We start from the raw sequence: 23,790 nt of genomic DNA on the forward strand, positions 1-23,790 counted from the left end.
GTAAAAAAAATTTACTATCAAAGCTGACTGGTTTTTAGCACTGTTTATAGTTCAACCCACCCTGACAAAAACTATTTCCATAAAGAAAATCTGGAGGTGGATGTAATGTGGATGTGTGTTTTAATGATGTCCAGGTTGATTTGTTACAAACATGCTTTTCAGAGTTCAGTTTCATCTCGGGGATGTGAACGACACCCACATTTGCTAAAATTCCTGCATGAACTCAAAGTGCAACATGGTTACTGTTTGTCTGTTACCTATTGTAACTCTGAAGATTGTTTTATGTTGAATTGTACAGAATGTATTTGTAATCTGTAATTTTATGAAGTTTAAAGGTAGAAAATTTGAGTTTTCTGTGGTCATAGCTTACATAAAAACTCAGCTTTTGGGGCTTGTATGAGGTCTTGATTTTGTCACTGCTTTTTTAGGAGGTGATTTGACAGGGCGGCTCTTTTCGATGTGGTCTTGGCTCAGGCAATCAGCTACCAACTGTTCATAGCTCAATAAGTCACCCCTTCAAGATAACTATACGGTCATCCTTTACTTAAAACCTCCTTCAAGCAATTTCCTTCATCTTATCCTAGAGGTTCTGCAATGTAATCATTACATGGAAGTTAGCTTACATATGAATGTATAGTCAGCAGTATTTATCAGTTTATTAATAGCAATTCTCAAACATGTGTCTTAACTTTGAATGCCTGGCAGTTGAACGTTATCTGTAACAGAATATTATCCTGCTGATTCTATGGATGTTTCTACTCATTACTATGTAGCTAAGCTCAGATTTATTTTATTCAATATTGGGTTAGTTTGAATAAGGACCTATATTTAGGGATCTAAGGGGCTGCATAATGGAGCAGTGGGTAGCATTGTTGCCACGCAGCAAGAAGGTTCTGGGTTCAAGTCCACCCTGGCTCTTTCTGCATGGTTCTGTCAGGTTTAAACACCTAAAACATATATTAAAATAACACAAAAAGCCACCTCAACTGGCTCCTCCCCATCGAGAGGAGCCAGTTGAGGTGGCTCGGGCATCTGGTCAGGATGCCTCCTGGATGCCTCCCTGGTGAGGTGTTCCGGGCACGTCCCACCGGGAGGAGACCCAGGGGAAGACCCAGGACACGCTGGAGGGACTATGTCTCCCGGCTGGCCTGGGAACGCCTTGGGATTCCTCCGGAAGAGCTGGCCCAGGTGGCCGAGGAGAGGGACGTCTGGGCCTCCCTACTGAAGCTACTAAACCCCCCCCCCCCTCCCGACCCATCCCCGCATAAGCGGAAGAAGACGGACGGGCGGACAAAAAGGATAGACAACAGCCAATTTATTCTTGCAAGGAGAACGACAGGAACACACTCAAACACGTGTCTTCCATCGCTCCGAAGTGCATCCCTGTCGCCCCTTTTATTTTTTCCCAGGGAAGCGAACTGCAATGTGACCTTCAACTTCATAAAATAACAGTTCAGTCACACAGAACAATTGAGCATTCAGTTCTCAGAAAAAGGAGTATCCATAGATGGCTAGGAGCAATTCCTCACAGTTGCAGATGGTGTTGGACCAGACTCTGTCTCTCCATCCACCTTGAAGCACTATGCTGACCAGCTGTCTCCAGTGTTCACAGACATTTTTAACACCTCACTAATGACATGTCACATGCCAGCCTGCTTCAAATCCTCCACTATCATCCCTGTTCCCAAGAAGCCAAGGACCATGGGACTTAATGACTTTAGACCCGTCGCTCTGACCTCTGTGGTCATGAAGTCCTTTGAGCGCCTTGTGCTTTCACACCTAAAAGAAATCACAGACCCCCTCCTGGACCCCCTACAGTTTGCCTACAGAGCCAACACGTCTGCAGACGACACTGTCAATTTCGCCCTTCACCACACCCTCCAGCACCTGGACTCTGCAGGAACCTACGCCAGGATCCTGTTTGTGGATTTCAGCTCTGCCTTCAATACAATCATCCCAGCTCTGCGTCAGGAGAAGCTCTGCCAGCTGAATGTGCCCGACTCCACCTGCAGGTGGATCACAGACTTTCTGTCTGACAGGAAGCAGCATGCGAAGCTGGGAAAACATGTCTCTGATTTACAGCTCATCAGCACTGGTTCCCCCCAGGGCTGTGTTCTTTCTCCTCTGCTCTTCTCCCTGTACACCAACAGCTGCACCTCCAGTCATCAGTCTGTAAAGCTCCTGAAGTTCGCGGACGACACCACTCTCATCGGACTCATCTCTGATGGTGACGAGTCCGCCTACAGGTGGGAGGCTGACCATCTGGTGACCTGGTGCAGGGAGAACAACCTGGAGCTCAACGCTGTAAAAACAGTGGAGATGGTTGTGGACTTCAGGAAGAACTCAGCCCCAGCTACCCCCATCACCCTCTGTGACTCCACCATGGACACTGTGGAGTCTTTCGGCTTCCTGGGAACTATAATCTCCCAGGACCTAAAGTTGGAGCTGAACATCAACTCCCTCACCAAGAAAGCCCAGCAGAGGATGTACTTCCTGCGGCAGCTGAAGAAATTCAACCTGCCAAGGACAATGATGGTGCAGTTCTACTCCTCCATCATTGAGTCCATCCTCACCTCCTCCATCACCATCTGGTACGCTGGTGCCACTGCTAAGGACCAGAGCAGACTGCAGCGTGTCATCCGGTCTGCAGAGAAGGTGATTGGCTGCAATCTTCCATCTCTCCAGGACCTGTACGCCTCCAGGACTCTGAGGCGTGCAGGGAAGATTGTGGCTGATCCCTCGCACCCCAGTCACACACTATTTCAGTCACTTCCCTCTGGCAGGAGGCTGCGGTCCATCAGGACCACAACCTCACGCCACAAGAACAGTTTTTCCCATCTGCTACCGGCCTTATGAACAAGGCCAAGAGCCACCTATGAATCTGGAAACTGTCTCTCTCCCCCGTTCAGGACTTACAAGCTTCTGTGTTACATTGATGCACAGTCTGCTGAGTGTATACAGCTTCCGTGTATATATCATTTTACTTATTTTACTGTATTCTTATTTTTTGTCTGCACCATCAACACCAAGTCAAATTCCTTGTAAGTGCAAACGTACTTGGCGATTAAACTTGATTCTGATTCTGAAAATAGCATTTAATTCTGAAGTATAATGAATTTATCAACAAAAACCTAATGTGTTTTATAAAACTAAATATTCTGTGCCAGGCAGGATTTCTGAAGACCGCAGGAAAGATTGAAAAAAAAAACTGTAGGCTATTAAAAATTCAGATTGTTAGCCACAGCCACCTGGGGAAAAAAAGGTGAGGGTTTCCCTTTTACCAATATTTCGTTGCTATTATTGCTTTCATTTTTTGCCTACCCTTAGAGGCAGTTCAGGTATTAATAGCAGGTGTTATTTCTTTTGCATGATATATAGTATAACAAAACTAGATGGTGCCTAAAGAACTGCTATATTTTATTTAGACCTTTGCTTAGCTATAATAGCATAATTAGGGTTCCATACAATAACTGCTATTTATTTGAATACTTCCACTTCTAGAATTACGGTAAAGACAAATAAAACCGAGGAACACTATTTACATTAGTTTTATTGTACAAAGGTATCCACACTGTCCATTAATAAATTAGTACAAACCAGGGGCGAAGCTAGACATTCTTATCATCAGGGATTTAGCCCAGAACATATTTCATCATTACGAGGGTAATTTGGTACACCAAAAAAGTAACCATTTATTTAATCTGTTGATGTGGTCGCACAAATTATTTAATATAGGCCTTTACATATCTTAAAGTTTAATCTGCTGTTCTTTAATAGTCGTACTAGTATATACCAATACTATATTAATGTGTTCTCATTTCAATGATAAAATGGACAACCACTCATGTAACAATTCAGTCATGGTGTCACCGTCTTACTCAAAGTACAGTATTGGGTCCTCCATGCTGCTAATGTATAAAGGTTTACTGCACATTTAAACATTGACAACTCACTATTGTTAGGAAAATAATTAGTTGTCTGAAAACTGTAGGAAAGGAGAAGCTGTTATCTACACTTCAGATATATGATGTAAGAAATGTGTTTGGAATGTTAAGATAAATTTCATGAAATGGGCTACACAAAGTTACTATAGCCCAGTTGTACATTTGTTGAAGTTTGAATTTAATATTTGAAATGCTGTCAGTGTCAGTGACACTTCTACTTCCAGTGCAGAGTAAATACAAGAAATTTATCTGCAGTTTCTTGAATGTATCATTTTGCGGTGTTTTATGATGCAGGCAGAGTATCTTAGATAAAAAAGTAAGAGTGGGTTTTATCTCTGCACCTTTCTATATCTTCAAAAGAAAATACAGGATAAATCTACAGACAACAGACATATTTTGACTATAGGCACCTATTTACGATCTGTCGCTGTTGCTGGTAAGTTCGAATTCGACATTCATCAGATTTGCGTCGATGGTAGACGGCGTAACGGTGTGCTCCGTAACCGCGTCGGACGCCGGACTGGCAATTGAGTCCTTGGCTCAGGACTCTATAGACCCCTTGCAACCACGTGACTCCGTTACCCAGAACCCCTTGCGTGGCGGCCATATTGGTTGGCACGCCATTTGACGAAATGACGAGTTCTCCAGGTATTTTTCTTCTTTAGATAACGTATCACAAGATCGTTTTAAGAGTAAGTTGATGGTTGATGGTATCAGATTGCCAGATCCACACAGCAAAAGCCTGAAGGGACGGAGCGAGTCTGTGAAATGCTGGCCAAGGGTTTCGTACCGCGACACAGCTGCTTTATAAACACGCAGGCCAGTACAGACGAGAGAGCACGAAAGCCCTGAAACCACTGGACGGCTGCAATTATTTTATATCAGGAAAAAGGCTCCAGCAACGCCCGCGACGCCATAAGGGATTAAGAGGTCAGAAAATGGATGGATGGATGTTCAGACATGTTTGTGTAACAGCACAAAGCAGAGAGGAAGACCCGCCCGGTAGGTTAAAAAAAAATCACTCACTACGGATTAATTTGGTGTTTTTGTCTTGTTAAAATGGGTGGGGGTGTCGGCGACATTGCAGCATAAACACAGAAGTACTAGCGCCTGTGAACGGGCGGAGGGGAAGTGGCGATCGTTACACTGGCCGGAGAGCCGCCGCTGTCTGGAGCAGCAGCAGCGGCTCTCCGGCCCGTGTAGCGATCCATACACGGGCCGGAGAAGCCGCTGTTGCTGCTACAGACAGCGGCGGAGGGGAGGTAGCTATCGCTACACGGGCCGCTTCTCCGGCCTGTGTAGCGATAGCTACCTCCCCTCCGCCGCTATTTAAGTAGAACAATGACTAGAGCAGAATTAAGTTGTAATTTACCGGAGATGAAGTGTAGACTGCAAATTCTCTCGTAGTATGATGGCTCCCCCAGTCCATTGGGAGGGTCTGCCTGCGCTCTTTTCATTGAAAATATCCAATTCTTTCTTCTTTCCTCATCCTTTGGTAAACGACAGAAACGTACATCCAACGATTTGGAATGCCTCTCTGTGCAACCGGGAGCAAAACAAGTCGTAGGCATTGTTTAGATTCCAAAAATAAACTAAAAGTACGCTCTAAATCACCCGTTTTGTCATGTAGTAGACGGGCTGTCAGGCTAGCGTGCCCACCAAGATGGAGGCGCGCACCCCCGATCACGTGACTGTGACGTCAGATGCAAGGGGTCTATTGTCGGATCAGAGTCTTTGGCTAAAGGCTGAGCAGGTTCAGATATTTTTGCTGTGGGCTGAGCAGGTTCAGAGTCTCTGGCTGCAGACTGAGCAGGAATTGAACCTTTGACTGCGGGATGAGCTGTAACTGGGCTTTCTGTTGAAGCCGGTGGTGAGGGAATAAAAAAACCTCTGCCTCTGACGTGAGTGCAGACTGACAGGGAAGCAGGTGATCCCTATCCCCATAAAAGAAGTCCCACAGCTGGGTCTCATGGATCTGGGGAGCTTTGGTCAGACGAGGAGTGGATCTCCGACCAGTGGCTGAAGACTTCACCCAGGGAGCCAGCTGAGTGTCGTGGAGGTGGTGACGAAGACGACGGGGAACAAGATGTTTTCTGCTCTGGCTTGCTGGGGCAGCCGCAACGCCGTCTGACTGACTCACCAGGGACGTGGAGGTGACGTCATCTCCAGGCGGAGGGATTGCAGCAGTGCTAGTCAGCTGAGCCTCAGGTTGAGCAGCGGGTGTGTTCCGGCATCGACGAGCCCGGCGACTGCGTCGAGAGGAGCCGGGCGGCGAGAGAGTGGCTGCAGCTGGTGATGAGGAAGTGGGAACAGCATCGGCAGGAGCAGCAGCAGGAGTGACATGAGCCAAGACTGGATCCGTGACGGGAGCTGCAGCGGACTCTGCAGCGGCGGAAGCGACAGGAATGGAGGAGGCAGCAGCGGCGGAGAACGAGGGTCTGGCAGGAGGCGCTCTGCCGAAAAGCTGAGCCACAGCAGCCTTGTGGTTTCACTCCAGCTCCTCCATCAGCCCCGTCTCTTTGAAAAGAGGAAGGAGCTCGGTTTGACTTTTCCACAGCTTGCATACCTGAGCGACCACATCTACCCGCCTCCAAGGTGGACTGAGCGAGGAGAGGATCTCCAAACAGCCCCGGGACTGAAGGGCCCTGGGACTGGACGAGACTGCATGAGGTGAGCAACGGTGACAGGAGTTGGCAGAGGTAGCAGGAATAAGCAGACGAACAGACAATGAAGGACTGAATACAGTGATCTTAAATGGTGAGGCTGACAGGTGTGCTGAATGCTGGCTGACAGGTGTGGATGATTACTGAACTGGGGAGGAGACTGGGATGTATGACGGGTGAAAGGTGCCCTGAAAATGTGCATGTTGCAGCAGAAAAAGCTGCATCATGACATCCAGATAAATTTTGCTATGTGGGGTTTTGCATCTTAACACCCAGAGAGCCAGATTCAGAGACTAAGATCCAGCACCGAGATGTGCAAATTAAAGCTTTTAATTCAGGAGTGGGAACACATATAACACAATAAGCGAGAGCAGATATCAGCATCGAGGCTGGATGTAGACCTGATTTACTCAGGAGTTGTCAAGACTACTTTTCTTATCTTAGATCTTAAAGGCATACTATGCAACATTTTCAGTTAATTAATGTGCTCCATACCGTTTTGAATGATTAAATGAGTTATTTCAGGTCGAACAAAGGTTTTCTCGGCCGCCCTGGTGGTCTGTGGGGGAAATACCGTACTTGCAATTGCAAGAGCTCTCTGCCCGCACCCACAGGCTCAGAACTCTCGTGCAACACCGCGAGAGTCGGTCTTGCTTTACGGCGAGAACTCCATGTGTTTTTGCCCTGCCATTCACTATATGCACGCGTGAAAGCAACAACAAAGAACCGCGTGTTAACGCGGCAAGGCGGCCGCCTCGCCAAGATAGCGCTGCGGGAAGCCTGATGTTCATACTTTCACTGTGTTAGTCATTGTTTGTACTGCCGTTTTTTTTACTTTTCGTTGCGTTCGCCTGTCTGCTAAGCTCAAAACAACCGCGCCTGGCTTGACGGAGAAACCAGAACAGCTGAGCATCTTTATGACAGTGCACTTTTACTTTTGCCCTCTGGGGGGAGCCTCGCTGGAAAATCAACCCCGGTTGCATAGTATACCTTTAAATCAGAATTTAATAAAAAAAACTTATTAATTTCAGTAAATGAAATAATCATTATGTATTTCAGTTAATTTTACCATTACTACTACTACTACCAAACCTAATGAAAATGCATAACCTAGTTTCCCACAATATTTTAATATCTTAAAAATAGATGTTTCATACAGAAATCTCAATTAAACATCTGATCTTTTTACAATTTAACAACATAATGTGAATACGCTATAAGATAACACACAATAAAATAATATGTGCATTAGAAAAAAATACATTTTTAATCATTAGAGTAATGCAAAGTTATTACAGATACATTCATGTTCTTAGTCCTACATATGGGTGGCTTATTCCTGACTAAATAAATAAATAATAATGCAGGCTTTTTTGGGGGTGGGGAGTTCAGGGTCCTAGATGACCTTAATTTTTCATTAATATCTGCATGAACATATGGAACAACCTCCCCTTGCACGTCATTCCACAAAACTAATCACCAGAAGGAGGCTTGCCGTCTGGGTGGATTCTAAGGTGACCAGTCACATCGTTACTTTGTTTAGAAAACTTTGACACAAATCACAAGACTAGAGCTTTTCATCTGTGTGAGTCCTAAGGTGATGAGTCAAAGAGCAACGTTTTCGAAAAGATTTGCCACACAAGGTGCAAGAAAAAGGTTTCTCACCTGTGTGAGTTCTACAGTGACATTCCAGAGCAGCTTTTGTTCTAAAAGATTTGGCACATAATTCACAAGAATAAGGTTTTTCATCCGTGTGGGTTCCAAGGTGACGAGTCAAAGAGTAACGTTTTCGAAAAGATTTGTTACACAAGGTGCAAGAAAAAGGTTTCTCACCTGTGTGAGTAACATGATGACATTCCAGAGCAGCCTTTGTTCTAAAAGATTTGGCACATAATTCACAAGAATAAGGCTTTTCATCTGTGTGGGTTCTAAGGTGACGAGTCAAATCGTTACTTTGTTTAAAAGACTTTTCACACAAATGACAAGGATATGGCTTTTCACCTGTGTGAGTTCTAAGGTGACATTTCAGATTGTGATTATGTCGAAAAGATTTACCACACAACCTGCAAGGATAAGGTTTGTCACCTGTGTGAGATCTAAGGTGACGAACCAAAATAGCCTTTGTTCCAAAAGCTTTCTCACACAAATCACAAGAATAAGGGTTGTCATCTGTGTGAGTTCTAAGGTGACGAGTCAAACAGTGATTATATCGAAAAGATTTATCACAGAAATTACAAGAATAAGGCTTTTCATCTGTGTGAGTTTTAAGGTGAGCATTCAAATTTTGACTTAGTTCAAAAGATTTGCCACACAACTTACATAAATAAGGCTTTTCGCCAGCATGAGCTCTAAGGTGACAAGTCAAAGTGTAACTTTGTCGAAACGATTTATCACACAAATTACAAGGATAAGGCTTTTTACCTGCGTGAGTTTGAAGATGACAAGTCAAAGTGTGACTTAGTCGAAAAGATTTATCACACAAATTACATGAGTAAGGCTTTTCACCTGTGTGAATTCTATGGTGAGCAGTCAAATTGTCAATTCGTCCAAAGGATTTATCACACAAGTGACAAGGATAACGCTTATCGCTTGTGTGAGTTGTTTTGTGTTTTTTCAAATGATTTGCGCTGTTAAAAGATTTGCCACACATTTGACAAGGATATGGCTTTTCATCTCTGTGGATTCTCATGTGCATACAAGAGTCGTTTTGTGTCCCGTAACATTTACCACATATTTCACAGCAAGCTGAATGTTCTTTATGACTTTTTAGTTTTAAATTGTCTGCATTGTCCCTGTGATTTCTGGTGTCCAGATGTCTCTTCTCTGGCTGCAGATCTTTATCTCTACGTGATCCCGAGGCTATCTGGTTGCTCCCTGACTGATGTCGGGTCTCAGCTTCAGGGCAATTTGCAGAGAGGGGATGGTCATTGTTTGATTCTGGTTCAGCATTGTCGTAATTTTCATTAGTAGGAGTCACCACACACTTGTTTGTCTCCTGCTTCAGCTGATCGTCACCCTGATTACTGCAGAGATACTCCTGTTCCTCTTTGATCTTCACTGGTTCTGGTTCCTCTTTAATCTGTACGGGTTCTGGTTCATTCTTTGTTTCCATCATTGGGTGCAGTTCTGGTACATTGTGGAATATTTCCTCATAAGCATGAGTAACGATAGAGCTCTGTGTCTCCTGCTTCACTGAAACATGCCCTTCATCCTGAAAGACCCACAGCTCAATATGTTCTGTTTTAATTGGTTGAGGTTCTGGTTTTTCTTTCGGCTCACTCATTTGCTGTGTTTCTGGTTCTCCATGTTCCTCTTTTACTTCTATGGTGTCCGGTATCTTGGGGTCAACACTGGAGTTCCTGTCTTCAGCTTTGATCAAGTGGTCTGTTTGAACGTGCCAAGTGGCAGACATGATGCTGTGGAAGGCCTGAGGAACGAAGAACAATAGAATAAAATTAATGTAGTAAATGATGGGACTAATCATCTGCAATAAGACCAGATTAATTGTCAATTGGTACCTTATTAATAAAGTTAATATATTACTTAACAGAGAATATTTTTGGACATTTGGGCAGAAATCAAATCGAATCTAGAAATATTGACAAAGCTGGAACATCGTTTGGTTAAGAACTTCCAAATAACATTCAAGAGACCAATTTCTCCAACTTCAAACTTGAATAACTTGTTTTCAGCATTTTTGTCAATAACTGCCAAAGTGGGTTTAAATTGGTGGATGGTGCTGCCTCAAGTACTTAGTCACAGCACGCAACAGCAGAAGAATCAAGGACATCATTACTTTCCAGCTGTTTACTTGTAACCCTGGAAGAAGAAGCCTTCTTTGAGCATGAAACAATGGAGGAATATTTTGTGGGAGTTATGGGTATTCAACCATCCTAGTATGAACCTAAACCTACAGCTTGATCTCTGGAATCAAGTGACTAGGAATGAGTTTATGAAGACTGTCATGGCCGACAAGACGACCGAGCTCAGGCTGTGAACGCCACAACTGTCCAGTTAACTAGTAGCCATGGAATAAGAAGCCTTTCTAGGATATGAAGAAATACAAGGCGATTTTACAGGAGTAATGGGTATTTGACCAAACCAGCATGATCCCGAATTTACTGTTTGATCTCCGGAATCGTTGTTGTGCTGCTGTATTTATGCTAACGCCAGTGATAATGTCCGGCCAGCGACAGCAAGCAGAAGTGGCGACTTTGTGTGACTGATGTGTCCTGGAAACATACTTGGCTGTAACTTAATCACTTTCTCCTCACTAACAAGGTGAAAGAAGTTTTATTCAAACTCATTCACAGGATTTATCAAAGACTACCTAAAAAAGTTCAAATCTGATATTATTGTGAACTGCACTTTTTGTGATCTTCTTCCGGAATCTCTTACACATTTGTTCTGGTTGTGTCCATACTCTAAGACTTTCTGGCAGCACTTTTGTAACTATGTGGATTCAAATATTTTGAAAGATTTTCAGCTTTGTTGGGAAAACATTCTATTTGTTTTTTAGCTGCAAAGTAAAATGTTTCCTAAACCTTTCCTTATCAAATTTCTTAATTATCTTGGCCAAAGTTCACTTGCATACATTTAAATGTCTAAAAAAAAAAAAAAAAAAAAAGCTAGACTTTAATGTTTATTTCATTGACCTTAAGCAATATTTTCATCCTATTCATCCCTCCTCTCGCCAAAAGGCACAATATATATATATATATATATATATATATATATATTGTGTGTGTGTGTGTGTCAAACCTCAGCACAAATGTTTGTCAGTGTATTTGTCTTACCTCCTGACTGAACTTGTTTATTGTTGAAATAAAAAAAGAGGTGGCGAGTGGCGACTTTGTTGCGCCAATGTGAACAGGCTCGCTAAAAGTCCTCCTCGCTCGTCCCAACATTTCTTTTTCATTTTAAAAGCTCTTTTAATAGGCCGTGGGCCAGAATCTGTAGGGTGACTTTTCGTATGAACTGTCAGGGGGCAACTTTTTTCCACCGGGAAAAGTTGCTACACATGGCAGTGAACTCAAAACACCAATGTTCCCACGTTTTCACTTGCACATTAAGAAGTTATAGCCGATAAAAAAAATCTAAACTGTAGCGCTCCGGTCCAAGAGGTCACGTGATTCGATTTTTGCTGCTCAGCCAATCAGATCGCTGTATTGTCAGCTGAGCGAGTTTACCACGTCATCATGGCTGCGCCTGTAAGATGTTTGTATGTATTTTTGTTTCCAGACGAAGAAAGCCCAATAATAGCATTTTCTGGCGCCAGCTGGCTGAGATCTTGATGGCAAGAAAAAAGAAATAGCCCAGACCATCCATCCATCCATCCATACATACATTTTCTAACACGCTTATCCCTGCGTTCGCGAGGTGCCGGTCTCTATCTCCAGCTGTCAATGGGCAAGAGGCGGGGTATAAACTGGACAGGTCGGCAGTCCATCGCAGGGCAGAAATAGTCCAGACTTTTGCCCAATTTACTGTAATATCACCAAGACCTGCTGCACAGGTGTCGTGCCAAACGACTTATCCACGGCAGATTTGTATTCCCTGCGCCGAGAGCGCATTCAGCTGGAAGAATGAATCCAGTCAACTCCGCCTCATTTCCAACCTATTAGGCGTGGAAATGAAGATCTTTTACTTTTCTTAACGAAATATAGCAATGGTGTCGTTACATTGTCGTTCAGTTAGTGTGAAAAAAATGAAAATGTAACACTTGTTAGTGCGATCATTAAGGATTGCTATGTCGGTTAAAACTCGATTGATCACTCAATGTAACAGGTTATGAGAAAGAAAACGGCTCTGTGGTCATTTCCACATGTGTCACGAAAATATTAGCTTTATGTTATTAGATTGTCGCATGTCTGTCTGCTTAAACCAAAAATCCACCTTCCTGAGTTCATCACAGCTGTCTGCTTGTTCGTCTTTTTTCTTTTTCTTTTCTTTTTGACCCGCATGAATGGATCATATAGAGCGGATTTCACGTGTGATCAAATGAGCACTGAATAAAGGTACAGCCAAAATTATCAGATTTAATAATATTTTAATTCAACCAAGAACCATATAGAGATATTAACTATATTAAGAAAACGAGATATGTCTCTTTTAAAAATAGAACAATGTATTAGGAGTTTTAAAAAAATCAATTTCATTTTATTAGAATGTGAAATTTAAAATATTTAGACTTAACAAAGCTGTAGGTTAAAACTTTTATTGATTTCAAAAATACAATACAAACTTCTACAAATTCCGAAGGGGCCCATTGACAGCTGGAGATCGGCACCAGCACCTCGCAAACCCAGCGGGCATAAACGTGTTAGAAAATGGATGGATGGATGGATGGATGTTCTGGGCTATTTCTTTTTTCTTGCCATCAAGATCTCAGCCAGCTGGCACCAGAAAATGCGATTATTGGGCTTTCTTCGTCTGGAAACAAATGCATACAAACATCTTACGAGCGCAGCCATGATGAACTGGTGAACGCGCACAGCTGACAATACAGCGATCTGATTGGCTGAGCAGCAAAAATCGAATCACGTGACCTCTTCGACCGGAGCGCCACAGTTTAGATTTTTTATCGGCTATAACTTATTAATGTGCAAGTGAAAACGTGGGAACATTGGTGTTTTGAGTTCACTGCTATGTGTAGCAACTTATCCAAGTGAAAGAAAGTTGCCCCCTGACAGTTCATACGAAACTTCTTAAGGAAGCGTCCTACAGATTCTGGCCCACGGACTATAAGGCCCAGGATGCTTTGTGCATGACTTATAACCGAGATAACAAGAAAATCCACGCAGCCACTTGACGTTTAGACACAGTTCGGCCTCCTCCGCGCCATGAACTAGTTCCCTGGTCTCTGTAGTTCAGTGTTACGTTCATTCAGACCAGCGTCCAGTTAACATACCTGGAGGTTCTGACCCGGTTCGGGTTCTCCAGCTGCTATCCAGCAGTCTGAGCTGATGCTCGGTCTCTTCCTCCTCCTGGACGATGGTTCTGAATATTTATTCAGCAGTTAGTCGCTCTCTGGAGATGAAGCGAAGATATTGTTGCTGCAGACGCTGAAATATTCAGTTTACAGCAAAAACAGACTTCTGACCGACGATAAACAAGCAAACCTGGAAGCTAACGCTGCTAGCGCGTCATTAATTTCAGCCGGAAGTCACACGGACGTTTTCCCCAGAAACAGTAGTGGCTCCTAAAAGGTTCCGTCTCCACAAACATTTATTTTTCTCCAGATGTTTTAGCTACTGTTCAACATATCATTTTAGTGTTTGAATAAACTTAATATGATTATGAACATAATAAAAATAACATGTTTATAAACTAATAAATATGTGAAACTTCTAAACAAAGGAATCGATTGTCATAGAGATAATGGCTACACGTAACCAATAAGAAGAGGCTTATTATAGCATGAAATCTGCTTCCCGTATGAATGGCACTATTGTTATCAAAAGTTATTAGAAGTGTTGTCCTTCATGACACTTTCAGACCGGTTCTCCCTCTGTTTAGTCCCGCTAAAAACCTCAAAAGACGCTTTTGAGATAAAGATTATCTCAAATGTGTCCCTATTTATTAAAAACATTTCTTCTAGGAGTTGTCGCTGTACGGTCAGCTAGTGCCTGGGACAGTTGGCAGCTCTGGCTGTCATCTCCAGTGCTGCTAAGGCCATGGGCACCATGGACCAGGTGTGGCGCCAGGAATTATGGACCCTATGACAAAAGTCTTAAACATCCCAAGACCTGATATAAATATAAAAACATTTATTTTTGGGGGCCCCTGTCCAAACCTTTCCCCATTACACAACCACCCTGCCGTGGTCACCACTACTGTTGCTGCAGAGGAAGTGCAACCCTCTGAACTAGGGCTGAACTAATTTTTTATCTTAATATTGCAATTTAATGCAATTTTTTTCCAGTTTAATTTATCATGTCTTTTTAAACATATAAAAACAACAAATCAATTTGTTTCCTCGCCGTACGGATTATTCACTAAAAGACCCACAGCATCCAAACTTGGAGCAGAAATGATTGCGTTCTGCCTACATATTTCAACCAAAAATGCAATTTAGACTTTTCTCTGCATTAACCACATGCAACAAAAATGGCCTTTAAATAAATATGTTTGTAAACAAGGACTATTTTAAACAAGAACTTTTAATGTTACAATTAATCAGAATATTTTTTAAGAGAACAGCTTTTAATTGATTTGGAGATCGATCATTGTTGAACATAAAGTGCAACCACCAAGCAAGTCTATGTATTAAACTTATTGACCTGTACTTAATGCTATGTATGATTACATAAACTCTAAAACAAGTAATAAAAATAGATTATCTCACTGCTGTAACTGTATTCCCTTCCATGTAGAGGCAAACCCACTTTAAACATTTTACCGACACCTAAAGGACGCGTCTGATTCACTAATTGTTACAAAGCCAAAAATTGCAAACATCTGCGATTTGGAAATTGCGTTTTCTTAAATCGCGATTATATTGCAAATGCGATTATTGTGCAGCCCTACTTTGAAGTGCAATCTTTTGCAAACTGTGATCATTTTCATGAAAAAATGACGTAAGACAGGTGAAATTACAGAGTCTGATATGAAAAAAGATCAGTCTGTGAATAGCCTTGACACAATTTCAGAAAAATGGAACATATTAGTTTGTGTGAGAGAGTCTTCGTGAGGATATGTTTAATGAGGATTTTTTTTTTAAACTGAATAAGAAATAATTTCTTTGGGGGCCACACAGACCTCCATGTGCTCGTCTGACTGCCATTAGTTGAGTGTGGCTCCAAGTCCAGACCTTCATGGGTTAATACATTTCATTTTTGGCTAACTTTTTAATGCACAAATGTAAATTCAGGAGGAAAATCCCTTGCATTGTGGCGTTTAAAAGTTAATTGCTTAACTACTTTCAGTTACTGTAAGGCTAATAAAACTCTCTGTAGTGTCTTATTTGAATTTCTGTTCATGGTGTGATAACTATGGAAGCCCAGATGAAAAAAAGCGTTCTCTCATAATTATGACATAAAAGTTTTTTTTTTCCCATCAGAATGGTGGAAATGGGCTTCCACAGTTAACCCCATACTATTTTTATATAGTACACTGTCCTCTGTTTAATTGTCGTGCCTTGTTCTTAAATAAATAAATAAATAAATAAATAAATAAATAAATAAATAAATAAATAAAGGATCACTGCGGTCTCCGGGTCTGCAGACACAGGCTTCTCACTCCAGCCTCACCAGACACATCCCCCTCCCCACCGGTAGGGGCAGGCTGCTGCTCCGCCGCACCCAGCAAAGAAGAAGAAGAAGAAGAAGCAGCTTGTGGAAAAAAATGCCGTCTGAGAATTTCAACTCTGACTCATTACCTCAAGCTGCCAACCAGAGAACTGGGTAAGAGACAAAGCTAAAGCCTCCTAGACTCTGACAGCATGTGCAGCTCGTCTTAACCGCTATTTGTCTCCGTTTTAGAAGAAGCGACAGCCTGCGAGGGAGCAGTTGGCATCAGAGCTAACTGAGAAGCTAACGGTCAGAGAAGTTTCCTGTTAGAGGAAAAGGGAAAAAGTGACTTCTCATTGAGAACACTGGACACTTATTGGACTCTGGGCTGTTTGGAGGCTTTTCCCCGAGGAACAAAAGCGAGTCTGACGGTAAGAAGCGTGAACAGCGCCAGGGGGCCGACTTTAGTTCTTTAAACTAACAAAATCTATGGCTTTAGCTGCCAAACTCTGGTTGAGTTGACACGATGATCCTCCAAATGAAAACACTGAACATGAGATGTTTAGTAAAAAAAAAAAAAAAAAGAATCCTGTAAGTAAATTATTATGCATCACACGATGTGGGACGGAAGTAACCAGGTAACAGGGCAATATGCCATATAGGTTTAGAAAGTGACAAAACTACAGCCCATATTTTAGTCACATGTAACAGATGTGCAGAATTAATCAAGATAAGGGGAAATGGCATCTACCTGGTTACTCTAAGAAAGCAAATAATGCAGAAGTCAAATTATATCTGAAACATGAATATTTAACAATTAAAACTGTCACTGTCTGGTCTTTTCCCTGGGCCTGCCTATTATGATACAGATTAGAAATATTTTAGTATGTGGATGAGAATTACTCTGAATATCTCCTGATAGCTGATTGGTTTTTCATTGCAGAGAGATATTTCACTCAGCAATAGTAGCCTCTGCTTACCCGTGAAGACTCAGCAGCGCCATCCACGACCTCTGGCTTCTGCTCTCCCTGACTTCGGTAACAATAGTATTGTTGTTAACTAGCTTAGCATGATATACTGGCATCTATTAACGAGTCATCATTTAGCTACAGCTGCATTAGTCAACTTCCATGGTTTATTTTGAAAAAAACTGCGTAAAGTTTTCTGCCTTTTGATGGTTCTGGCTGGTTGGCTGAACATCCTGGCACCCACTGAGAAGCACGGCTCAGCATCTCGTCTCCCGTCTGGGATCCGTGGCGTTAGCAGAGTTGAGAGGTTGCTTATGGTACATTTAAAGACAGCTCGGAAAACACATTACCACATTTAAATAACAGATTAAATGATCGTAGTGGCGGAACGGATGTTAAAATGTGTGATTAGAGCCATTTCTTTTCCAGCAGTCGGGGAGAACAGAGAGACTGTGATGATGCATCCTGGAGACCGCCTGCTTGGAACAGCTCAGTGTATCAATCTCAGTGTCACATATGAAACAGTTCGATGTAAAAACTTCTTTCTGCAGAGAAGTTTGTAGTACGACACTGCGTATGCAGTCATAGCTCTGAATGTAGTACCTGTATGCACGGACCTCAACAGAGTGACCTACGCCCAAGTATGTGCCTTACATGAATGCTCTTCTAGGTTAGATATTACAGTCAGGCAGTCTTGTAGACAGCTCAGGGGTCCTCTCAGGTAGTGACACAGTGTACCCATAGACATTATAAACGTAGACTCCTCGTCATTGGGCGGGTTCTGCCTATGTTGCTGATGAGTCAGAGTGTCCGCCATGTTGAATGTGGCTAATCTGCAGTTACTCAGTCACTTAAACAGTATCAGAGGGACTTTGATCTCAGAATATACTTTATATTCGAATATTTTTATTTTTGTAATATTACGAATTTATTTTCATATCCCTTTGGCTTCATTCTCCTGGCTTTATTCTCATAAAGAATACAAATAATTATAAGAATCTAACCTGGCCCTATTACTCCAGGACTGAAATAGTTCTGCAAACTGTGACTATTTTGGAATGTTCCACCTTAATTCTCAACTCTCTTTTTTTTTTTACTTTATTCTCCTATGAATTTTTTTTCTCATATTAGTAATGTTATCTCTTTAATTCTCTCTCTCTCTCTCTCTCTCTCTCTCTCTCTCTCTCTCTCTCTCTCTCTCTCTCTCTCTCTCTCTCTCTCTCTCTCTCTCTCTCTCTCTCTCTCTCTCTCTCTCTCTCTCTCTCTCTCTCTCTCAATAAATAAATAAAATAAAAATATGTATATATACTAAACACGCACCTATTTATCAATAGCTCTCTGTTCTGCCAGTCTCTCTCAGTTAATCTATATATATTTCTTTACAAGTGTATATAAACTACATCTATATCTTTCTATCTAAATATTTAAAACATATATACAGGGAACATAGACATTCACTATCTTCTGCCACATACAATATGACGGTGACGTCGACGTGTAAACCTGCGCCCAATCAGGCGTCTACGTATATAATGTCTGTGAGTGTACCATAATGTTCCTAATAAGCATTGTGCGGATTGGCTCCCTTGCTAACCAAAGTTGTATTTACACATTTTAACAGATTTCTGAGCACATTGTACCACATAAAATCAGCCAGTAAGCACAACAGTAATCGTATATAATGCACAACGGATTATATACCCCACCCTTCTGCTGCTATTGCCACCTGAATATATGTCAATATATATGTATATAAGTCACCGTGAATGTACATAAGACATCCTGTCTTATTTCTATTTTGTACTTTTATTGTTATTTTTCTTATTTATTTCTTTTTTTTGATCCACTGTATAAACGGGACACACTGACTGTATATAACCGATGCACCTTGTCCTACTTTTGGCACCATCAATTTTTGAGAAAATGTAAGGATTTTAGGTCCGAAAAATACAGTACATGTTCTTCTGGTTTACATTAAAACAGCTGAATATTTGCTACTTGTCTATAGCAGCCAGTCTTTGTTTATTTAGCAGCAACAACAGCCTGAGAGCGACCAGTTAGGTTCAGAGCTAGCTGAGAAACTGCCTGTCGACAACAAGAAGCAACCAGTTAAGAGAAAAACACAACTGAATAACGGATATGTGGGACATTAATTGGACCCTTTGCTTAGAGTTGTTCTGTGAACAAATAAAATGAAATTGACTGGTAAGCGAACCATTTTTCACAATCTGTGACAATGCCTCCTAGCTAGTTAGCCTGTGTGAGGGAGCCATGACACGGCAGCCATGTTGGGAGGGAATGTGGCCAAAAAAACCGTTGAGCTGTTGCCTTTTCTGATGGAGCCTTTAGACTGGAGCTCTGTATTTTTGCATTAATACATGTTGACATTCCAAAGGAAATGTACAAATAATTTACTAAAATGCTACCATGAGGAAGTTTACTCAAGTTACACTCAAATATAATTTAAAATATCCTAAAATTTCCACATATTAAAATGTTTACTTTGAAAAAAAGCTTTAAGTTAATTGTTATAAAGTACATTTTGAGCATACATTTTAAAATATAAATAAAACATGTTTTAAAACAAAGTTCCAGTGGTACACTTTAGAAATTGCATATTGTTTTTAAAAAGTTTTTATGTCAAAATTGGTACAAGCATGATGCTAGTATACTTTTCATATAGTTACATATAATACCCTTCTTAGCATATATAAAACGTACCATTGAAATTGTGAATGTGTTTGGAATATAGTAAAGTATATATATTCTTTTAACTGGGAACACAAAGAACATGACCCCACATTGCGAAAGGTTTAGCTTAGTTTTTCTTGTTACTGGATGCATTATGAACAGACTAGCAGCAACTCAGGCAAACTGCTGCCCCAACAGATCAACTACAATTTGAATGATGTGTTTTCTGTCTGAATTGCAAACCCTTCACCTTGGCTGGTGCATTCTGCAATTTTACCACTTTCTTTAAAAATGTATCCGCATTTGGCTAGTGTGGTGCGAATTTCCACCCCTAGTTGTGTGGAGTGATTTTTATCAGAGTTTCAATTAAGGGCGTCGATGGGGAGGCAGTGACATTGTCTGGGTTTGGATGAAAGTTACACTTTACTTTGTAAATCTTATTAATTTATTTTGTTTTTCACTCAGACATTTCACAGCATCTTGTTCTCTTGGAAGGTTCTTGCTGATCAATCTGCCAGTGGCCAAGAGAGGAACTTCATTATTAACCTGAAGGAACCAAACACCAAAGACATGAAAGAGGAAGAACCAGAACCTCAAGGAATTAAAGAAGAACAGCTTGGACTCTGTATCTTTCCAGATGAAAAGCAACTTGTTAAGCAGGAGACAGAAACCTTTGTAGGGTTTTCTGCTTGTGACAAACTATTTCAAGTTGAACCTGAACAGCAACAGATGAACGTGACAAAGGAGGAACCAGAACCTGTAGAGATTAAAGAGGAACATGGGGATCTCTGGAGTAATGAGGATGAGGAGCAGCTTGTAGTGAAGCAGGAGGCTGGCACCTTTAAGGTGACTCCTCTGGATTTAAAATATGACACAAATGAACCAGAAGAGAAAATAAAGCAACTTGTCAATGCAGACTCCCATGAAGGTGAGAAGCAACATCAGCAGGATAATAATCACGAAGAGTCAGGATCAAACACAGATGAAGAGCTAAAGCGTAAAAAGAGAAGAGAGAAAACCAAAGATCACAGTGATGGTTCAAAACTAAAAAGACATAAGACCAATAAACCTTGTGAATCATGTGGTAAATGTTTCACCAAGTGTAGATGTTTGACTAATCAAGTTGGAGAGAATACAGGCCAGAAATCTTTACCATGTATGGTTTGCGGAAAAAGGTTTCCCCAGTCAAAGTCTTTTAAATATCCACATGAGAGCCCACACAGGGGAGAAGCCTTTCTCTTGTCCAACTTGTGCAAAAAAGTTTTCTCTTAAAGGTCACCTGAGTAAACACATAAGAACTCATACGGATGAGAAGCCTTATTCCTGTTCAACTTGTGCAAAAGGGTTTTCCCGTAAAGATAACCTGAATATGCACTTACGAACTCACACAGGTGAGAAGCCTTTCTCCTGTCCAACATGTGCAAAAGAGTTTTCCCAGAAAAGTAATTTGAGTAAGCACATAAGAACTCATACAGGTGAGAAGCCGTACACTTGTGAAATGTGTGATAAATCTTTCAGCGATGGTAGTAGTTTGACTTGTCACATGAGAACGCACACAGGTGAGAAGCCTTTTTCCTGTCCAACTTGTGCAAAAGGGTTTTCCCAGATAGGTCACCTGAGTATGCATATTAAAACTCATACAGACGAGAACGTCTTCTCATGTGTGAACTGTGAGAAACTGTTCCGCCACCACAGTAATTTGATGCGTCATATGAAAACGCACATGGATGAGAAACCACATTGCTGTAAAGTCTGTGGTAAAGCTTTCCGCAAAAGAAGAAATTTAAATGTTCACATTAGAACACACACAGGTGAGAAGCCTTACTCTTGTAAAGTCTGTGAAAAGTCTTTCATTAAAGGTAGTAACTTGGCCGCTCATATCAGAACTCACACGGGCGAGAAGCCACATTTATGTAAAGTCTGTGGCAAATCTTTCCGTAAAAGAAATTATTTACCTGTTCACATGAGAACTCACACAGGTGAAAAGCCATATCATTGTAAAGTGTGCGATAAATCTTTTACTTATTGTAGTAATATGAATAAACATATGAAAACTCATAGGTGAGAAGCTGCATGCTTCTAAAGCGTGTGCTAAGTCTTTCAGGAACAGTTGTCATCTGGCTGATCACATGCTAACCTACAGGTGAGAAGCCTTTCCTGTGTCTGATGTGTAGAAAATGTTTCTTCAAGCAAAGCAATCCAAGTGTCCACATGAGAATCCATGGTGATGAGAGGCCTCACTCTTCAGATACATATTAAAATCGACTGTTGTAAATTAGCTAAACACAACATACAGGTCAGTTTGGGGAGTGGTGGCCTAGTGGTTAGAGCACAGAGCTTCAGTCCCAGAGGTTCTGAGTTCAACTCCCATAAGCTGCCATTCTGGGTCCCTGAGCAATACCCTTAACCCCCAATTTCTCCCCAGCAGCCCACTGCTCCCCTTTAGGGGATGGGTTAAAATGCAGAAGTGAATTTCTCCATTGTGAGATCAATTATTATTCTAATTAATCATTTATAAAACATGACAAAAACAAGTTTTATAAAGAGTTTATCATTTAACCAACCCTGACAAAAACAATTTTTATAAAGAAAACCCCAGATCATGATGCTGCGAACACCATGTTTCACTGTGGATGTAATGTGTGTTTTTAAAGCTAGGGTCGGAGATTTTTTTTTTTCATAAGTTTCCCCAAGTCCCTTTTTGACTGCGCATGTGCAAGACTGTGTAGCCTTGCTCTTCCACTCTTCAGGGGGGTCGCATTTTAATAATCTCCCAAATCCACTCTGGTCTCATTTCTTTCTACTGATGCCTTCCTCTTCTTATAAACATGAACGCGGATTGCTTCATGCAACTCTCAGCCAAGGTCAAAAGCTACAGTGAGAGCAGCATAGCTACAATGAACGGCTAACGCTAAGCTAACCTAGCCGCTTGGCTAACCGGATACATAAACACTAAAATGCGCAGTCAACTGTCAAATACATGCACTACGGACTAAGGGGCATGGATTCATTAGTTTTACAGGGCTGCAGCTCCTACAGAAATGATTTTTTTTACCTTTTTTGTGAATAACAAAATTATTACTACTTTCAGGATGGAAGGACCATTTTACCCAGTATAATAAAAATTGTTTCTGAACAGAATTACCAACTATAGCTTTATTGTCTAGGTTGTCTGGTTGATTTGTTTCAAAACATGCCTTTAGAGTTCAGTTTCATCTGGGGACGTGAACACAACCCAAGAGAATTTTCTAAATTCTAGCATGAATTCAATAAGTACAACAAGTTTACTGTTTGTCTTTGACTGTAACCCTGAAATGTTTATTTTTTTTTATGTTGAATTGTACTGAAGAGATGAATGTTAAATGTGGAAAAGTTGGAATTTTTTATGGTCATATCTTACATTAAAACTCTTCTTTTGAATGTACATGTCATGTACATGTTGAATATTGACTGTTAAAATTTATTTAAGTTGTTGTATTATGTTCACTGACATTTTGAAAGTCAGTCTCTGAAACAACGTTTCATAACAGATTACGTGGAAACACGTCTGATTGGCGTAGCTTAAAAGCTATCCGGGTTATTGTTTCCTGGTGTGTTTATGAACAAACCAAGTTCTGTCACAAAGACAACGTCACAGCATGAGATGGTAGCCTTGGTAACACAACCACCAAAAAATGAGGATTGCATTTTTCAATACTAAACCAACAATAATTTGTGTACTGAAACCAACTTAAGTTTAATTGGATTCTCATTCTGAAAAGAAAAAACTAAACTTTTAGGTCTATGGTAAGTGTTGAAATTCAAGCATTCATTGTAACCCCTTACTAAGAAATTTAGAGAGACAGAAGCCTAACTGCACTGAATGAGTGAACAGAAACTTCTGCTTATATATTAAAAGCAACAGCTGATGGGAGTAAAGTGAATACATTATTTGATTTGAGATATATTCAGGATTCAATGTGAAAGCATTAAAAAATAACTGATTGGTTGAATCTGTTTGAATTCTGGGCTGTGAAACTCACTGGGGCTTTAACATTAATCTAACAAGCCGGAGGAATGCTACAGCTTCAGTACTGCACTCACAAAAATATGATGCAGGAAAGGTAAAATCACAAAGTGCAGAGTCCCAAATATTATTTGCACATAAGCATTATATTAGGGCTACAACTAACGATTATTTCAATGAAGGATTAATTGATTGTTTACAGTTAATCAATGAATCGGACAAAAAACAGTTTTATTTGCACTTCTTTTTCCAAAATAGAACATTTGGATGGACGGAGCAAATGAGCAC

General features: G+C 41.1%; 2 protein-coding genes across 6 annotated transcripts; one reads left to right on the top strand and one right to left on the bottom strand.

The window, feature by feature from the left end:
- The first annotated feature begins 4,927 nt into the window (after positions 1 to 4,927).
- LOC105924520 (zinc finger protein 778) lies at positions 4,928 to 21,875 on the top strand. 5 transcript variants are annotated; one of them, XM_036130221.1, is made up of 3 exons: positions 15,904 to 16,011; positions 16,090 to 16,268; positions 19,962 to 21,875. In XM_036130221.1, exon 3 carries the CDS (start codon positions 20,704 to 20,706, stop codon positions 21,559 to 21,561), a length of 858 nt encoding a protein of 285 aa, XP_035986114.1. In that variant the 5' UTR covers positions 15,904 to 16,011; positions 16,090 to 16,268; positions 19,962 to 20,703; the 3' UTR covers positions 21,562 to 21,875. The 5 variants fall into 5 exon arrangements, with proteins under 5 accessions (XP_035986118.1, XP_035986114.1, XP_035986116.1 ...); XM_036130223.1 differs by having other exon boundaries at positions 15,908 to 16,011; positions 16,093 to 16,268; XM_036130222.1 differs by adding an exon at positions 16,781 to 16,874 and having other exon boundaries at positions 15,959 to 16,268.
- Positions 7,654 to 13,807, bottom strand: LOC105924660 (gastrula zinc finger protein XlCGF57.1). Its single transcript, XM_036130220.1, has 3 exons — positions 13,729 to 13,807; positions 13,518 to 13,636; positions 7,654 to 10,034 (listed from the first exon to the last, which is right to left on the bottom strand). Exon 3 carries the CDS (start codon positions 10,017 to 10,019, stop codon positions 8,175 to 8,177), a length of 1,845 nt encoding a protein of 614 aa, XP_035986113.1. The 5' UTR covers positions 10,020 to 10,034; positions 13,518 to 13,636; positions 13,729 to 13,807; the 3' UTR covers positions 7,654 to 8,174.
- Positions 21,876 to 23,790: the final 1,915 nt, after the last annotated feature.

The sequence above is a fragment of the Fundulus heteroclitus genome, unplaced genomic scaffold (genome assembly GCF_011125445.2).
Source record: "Fundulus heteroclitus isolate FHET01 unplaced genomic scaffold, MU-UCD_Fhet_4.1 scaffold_302, whole genome shotgun sequence".
Lineage (NCBI taxonomy): Eukaryota > Metazoa > Chordata > Actinopteri > Cyprinodontiformes > Fundulidae > Fundulus > Fundulus heteroclitus.

Bases quoted from the DNA above. Each gene is read 5' to 3' on its own strand.
- LOC105924660 (XM_036130220.1), bottom strand. From the start codon at position 10,019: ATGTCTGCCACTTGGCACGTTCAAACAGACCACTTGATCAAAGCTGAA.
- LOC105924520 (XM_036130225.1), top strand. From the start codon at position 20,704: ATGAGAGCCCACACAGGGGAGAAGCCTTTCTCTTGTCCAACTTGTGCA.